The 5,140-nt window shown below is 33.2% G+C and overlaps 1 protein-coding gene across 1 annotated transcript; it reads right to left on the minus strand.

Annotated features, from left to right (window-relative positions):
- Positions 1 to 584: 584 nt before the first annotated feature.
- On the minus strand, positions 585 to 3,607 carry LOC123229109 (laccase-14-like). The gene is made up of 7 exons (XM_044654691.1): positions 3,470 to 3,607; positions 3,244 to 3,395; positions 2,908 to 3,152; positions 2,636 to 2,761; positions 1,537 to 2,125; positions 951 to 1,303; positions 585 to 878 (listed from the first exon to the last, which is right to left on the minus strand). Exons 1-7 carry the CDS (start codon positions 3,578 to 3,580, stop codon positions 745 to 747), a joined length of 1,710 nt encoding a protein of 569 aa, XP_044510626.1. The 5' UTR covers positions 3,581 to 3,607; the 3' UTR covers positions 585 to 744.
- Positions 3,608 to 5,140: the final 1,533 nt, after the last annotated feature.

Below are 5,140 nucleotides of genomic sequence, written 5' to 3' on the forward strand. Positions count from 1 at the left end.
TCGTTCTTTGTTTAGTGACTTGCAGAAAACCTTGTCCGTACTAGTGACTCTTTATTGTGACAATTAGGCGGCTCTCCACATCGTTGCTAACTTGGTTTTCGTGAACACAATAAGTACATTGAAATAGATTGCCATTTTGTGTGTGACTAGATCCTTAGCAATGATTTGCACACATCTCATATTCACTCAATTGACTTCACTAAAACTCTTGATAATGCTTCTTTCAACATTTACTTAGGAAGATGGGCATTTGCAATAGCCATGCTCCAAATTGAAGGGGGATGTGTTAGAATATTTTGTGTTTATTTGGGAATATCTTGTATATATTTGAGAATATTTTGTATTTCTTTAGGTAGAATATCTTGTATTTATTTAGTTTCGATTTTGTATATCTTTAACCTCTCTTTACCATTCTATTAGGCTTAATTTTAGTTAATTACTATCCTATTAGGCTTAATTCTAATTAGCTTCCATGGTTATATCATTGCATATTTGATAAGGCTTCTTTGCATAATGTTTACATTGGAAGTTTCACCCAGTATAGAATTCTTTATTATAAATTTCAAGAAAAAGGAATATATCCATACATAAACAGCCGTCAACATTATAAAAATTCAAGTTGTTTATCACAAAATATGATTTATATCTGTCTTATTGTTTGCTAAATCACATTCCCTTTTATTTTTAAAATCTGCTAAAAGATTTTACTCAAATCTTTTGATATAATGAAGTCCATAATTATAACTAAGAGCAAGGAGGCATGTAAGGGGGAGGTGGTATCATTTTTGCATTCTTGTTAGGCCCCTCCTTCACAATGAGAACTGTGTCCATGCCCCAGGTTGCGTGCCTCTCCAAATGGCAATGCATGTACCACACTCCTGTATATACAAGATTAAAATTCATATAATTAAGCTAGTGTTCATATAATAAATTGAAGATACATAGTTTACCAGGATTGTTGGCGACAAATCGAATTGCGGCCCATCCGTTTTTGGGAAGACTGATGGTATTAACTTCAGGTGGATCAACCAAATTATAAGAGAGTGGATCAGTCATATTGTTGAAATTTCCTGAACCTGTTCCAACCAGATAGAAGCTGAAACCATGTAAATGCATTGGATGACTTGATGCAGCCCCCAAATTAGTGTTTTGGAACACGATTTCAACTGTTTCTCCATAATTTATCATCCTGGCCTTTGTCCCTTGGGCTGTGAACACTGATATGTTGGACACATCTCCCGTGAAGTTGTAATAGTACGGCGGCTCACTTGGGAAATCTTTATCATATACGCCTTTCAAGTGCCTAGAACATCCAACACTCAATTCTCAATCTAGTTGTAAGAGTTATTTCATAAGAGCAATGCTATATATAAATATTTTATTCTTAATTTAAAATTAACTAATCATATAATGACATATTATCTATATACCTGAATTATGTACTTAAAATGTGTACATATAATGTTATTGCTTTCATAATATTGTTGACAAATGTTAAGTTCATATCCCCTTAAAAACTTAATCTAGTAGGTATACCTGTAGTATGCTTGCAGAATATCGATCTGAGGAGTATCAAAACTAACGTTATTTAAGCTTGCAGCTATCCTATTTCCAGTTGTGGTATCACAAGAGCTGTTAGGGCACAACAATTGGTTTAAAGAAACTGTAATGGAGAGTCGCTCATCGAGTCTTTGAGGGACATGGATCGGATAATCTCTTTTTGCTAAACTCTTTATAGCCTTGGTGAAGTTTTGAGCAGCATTTATGTCATTATAGGCAGGAAGAGTTGGGAAGAAAGGAGATGAAGGGGCGGTATAATTGCCTTTATATTGAACAATTGCTGTGGTGGTGGAGTTGGGAAATGCAACAACACTATCACTGTAAGGAGTAGAAGCCATGTAGTAATGGCTAAGATTTTGGTTAGCCGTGAACAAGACATCCATTGTTTGGCCAGGACTGATCATTATGTAACTGGTGTTTATTGGTTTTATGTAAGCTGCATCTTGCGCAACAACTGTGAGGTTGTGTCTTGCGATTCCGAAAAATTGTTGGAAATTCATCACAGCGTTCACAATGCGAAGAAGATAAGTTTTGCCGTATTCAACTGATAACCGATATGTTGTCTCTGCAATGCAAAGTTTTTCTTGGTTATGTATTCTAAAGGAATTATGTAGTGAAATACAAAACGTTAATGGTAACATAATAAAATCTCTTGTATACACATGCATAAATTTCATATTATTCCATTTATTAGTGAAAAGTTATTACGCTTTACATCTTATTAAATGCATGGTTTATGAAAATGTGTAAATGTATACGTATATTTATATGTGTATATATATATATATATGTATATATATATATAAAATTCATAAAAAGTTTGTGATATCTATAATCTTATAGGTGGGAGTTTGGTACAGTGTAGTGGACAGTTATCGGATCTGCAATTTATCCCATGTGAAGTTTTGAAAAAACATGGTTAGTGGCAAACACACCGTTTAAAAGTTTTCAAATTTGTACGAAAAATAAGTAATTTTTAAATTCTGTTAAAATTATTGAATTATAATAAATCAACCAATTAAATAATAGCAAGAATTTAAACTAAAGTATTCAAATACATAAAAGATCTTCGTACCATTGGAGCATTCATACAAGTCCCCTGGTTCGCCGTTGATAGTGTACCCATCAGCCAAAGCTGGAGTGGTTCCAGTTGCGATTGAATAAGTAATCATCGCCATCACGTCTTCCTTGAACCATGAGGCTTCCAGTGCATCAATATTCAAAGTGAAAAATCGTTAGTATACTGAAATTGGCAAATATTATTCCTACTTCATATATCTTATTAATGACTAAGTCATTAGTATAAGGAGATTGACAAAATTGAGCTTAGATGCAAAATTTAAGTACCAAGTACGATTGTCTGTTCCATATAAGGCTTTGGAAATGGATAAGTTTTTCCAACAGCTGGTAAAATGATAATGGCACCGTGGACAGTGGCTCGAGTCCAGTCACTGTGGGCATGCCACCAAAGGGTTCCTTCCTCTGTTGATAATATCACCTGATAAGTGAAGTTGGTTCCAGGTCCAATCGGACACTGTGTTATGTTCTCAGGGCCATCTGACCATGGATTCCTTGGCTGCTTCACTCCATGCCTGCATAAGAAGAAGGAAATTTAATTTTCAGGCATAATCATTTCATCACCTCAAGAATGTTATCAAAGAGACTATTAGAGAGAGTTATAACCAGTGAATGGTGACACCATATATCCCTTGGTTGATGACATTAATGAACATAGTATCCCCTTTACGAGCCACAATCGTTGGCCCTGGGAAACTTCCATTTACAGTTAACATGCTTTTTGTGCTACACATCTTTGTAAAATTGGCTTCTTTTAGCTACAAAAACATTCACAAAAAATATCCATTAAGATGTAATATATCGAGCATTTTAAAAAAAATAAAGCACTTACCACAAAATCATGACGGTGGGTGTTGGGACGCTGAGCCATGGAAAGAAGCAGGCCATCAAGTAACAAGAACCCTAAAAACCCAAAATTAAAATCCATTTTCTTGGTATCCATTCTTATGTGTTCTCAGGTTGCCTTCTTCTTCTTGGATCTTTAGCTGCTTTCTCCGTAGTATTTATACTGGTTTTATCGAAAATTATAATAATTAATTAATCCAAATGCCATTTTAATGAAATATATTAAAACCTTAATTCATAACTAGTGTCCTATGCAGATGTCAACAACATTCCATGTTCTAGGATCAAGAATTCTAGATAAATTGTCATCATAACCCTCTCCGTTCCTAATTTTTACTATACAAATTTCATACTTTATCTATTTTGTAAAGCTTAGACACATTTTTTGGACAAATTAACATTTTTAACTTATATTTTTATTATCATCAAAACATTAGAGGTTCAATAAATAGGAAATGTAATAAATTATGGTTGTCATAGGAGAAATATATTGAACAGGTTCTAGATAGATTTAATATAAAGAGAGCTAAACTAGTTAACACTTGTGTGGCTAATCACATTAAGCTTAGCAAGAAGTCATGTCCTTCTATGAAGGAAAGAAATGAACAAAAGTCAGCTATCCCTTACTCTCATGCAGTTGAGAATTTGATGTATATTATGGTTTGCACCCAACCAGATATGACTCATACAAGTGGTGTAGTTAGTAGGTTTTTTTTTTTTTTTGTTTACCTAGGGAAAGATCATTGGGAAGTTGTGAAAAGGATCTTCAGATAATTGAGAGGTAGCTTTAAGATGTGCTTGCATTTTAGTGGCTCAAAACTAATTTTTGAATGGTTTACTGATGCAGACATGATAGGTGACCTAGGTAGTAGAAAGCTAATTTTAGGGTATGTGTTTACTTTTGTAGAGAGAGTTGTGTCATGATAGTTTAAACTGTAAAAAGTGTATTGTCTTGTCTACAACTGAAATTGAGTATATTACTACAAATAAAGTAGGTAAAAAAAAGGTTTTAGATAAAAAGATTTTTCCAAAAATTGGGTTTAAAGCAAGATAAGTATGTGATTAACTGTGATATTCATAGTGCTTGGATTTGAGCATGAATGCTATATACCATTATTGCATCAAGTATATTTACATGAGGTAGTTATTAATTTTGTGAAGTGGTGAATAGTCAATAGATTTTATTGAAAAAGATTCGTATTGATAAAAATCTAGCTAATATGTTGACTAAAGTAGTAACTCAAAATAAACACCAATTCTACACCCAGATGGTAAGACAAAACTACAAGTAATTTTGAGGATCTAACATTGTTCCCATGGGTTGGATGGGAGAATGTTGGCCAAATGGCCTTGAAGTTCCAACCCATATAAAAAAAAGAAGAAGAAGAGATGAGCAAAGTGTGCACAAGTTATGTGTGATTGGAAGAGTGGTAAATTATTTATTTAATTCTTGGTAAAATTAGATAATTACTCATAAAGTCTAATTTTATGTTGACGCCGTTGTTATAAAGAAATATAAATGTCTTTTTTGGGTTTTTGCTAAAAGACAGACAAAACAAGAATAGTATATGAGCAAATTTGTTTTTCTTGCCTATGCAAATCAAAGAAAGAAAATGTCAAAATTTTCCTTGGTTTTTGATTAATCACTGGGTATTAT

Source organism: Mangifera indica, chromosome 11, assembly GCF_011075055.1.
Source record: "Mangifera indica cultivar Alphonso chromosome 11, CATAS_Mindica_2.1, whole genome shotgun sequence".
NCBI lineage: Eukaryota > Viridiplantae > Streptophyta > Magnoliopsida > Sapindales > Anacardiaceae > Mangifera > Mangifera indica.

Coding starts and splice junctions, on each gene's coding strand:
- LOC123229109 (XM_044654691.1), bottom strand. CDS start 3,580: ATGGATACCAAGAAAATGGATTTTAATTTTGGGTTTTTAGGGTTCTTG. Junction 1,304..1,536: donor ATTCTGCAAGCATACTACAG/GTATACCTACTA, acceptor TGGATGTTCTAG/GCACTTGAAAGGCGTATATG. Junction 879..950: donor ATTTGTCGCCAACAATCCTG/GTAAACTATGTA, acceptor TTGTATATACAG/GAGTGTGGTACATGCATTGC.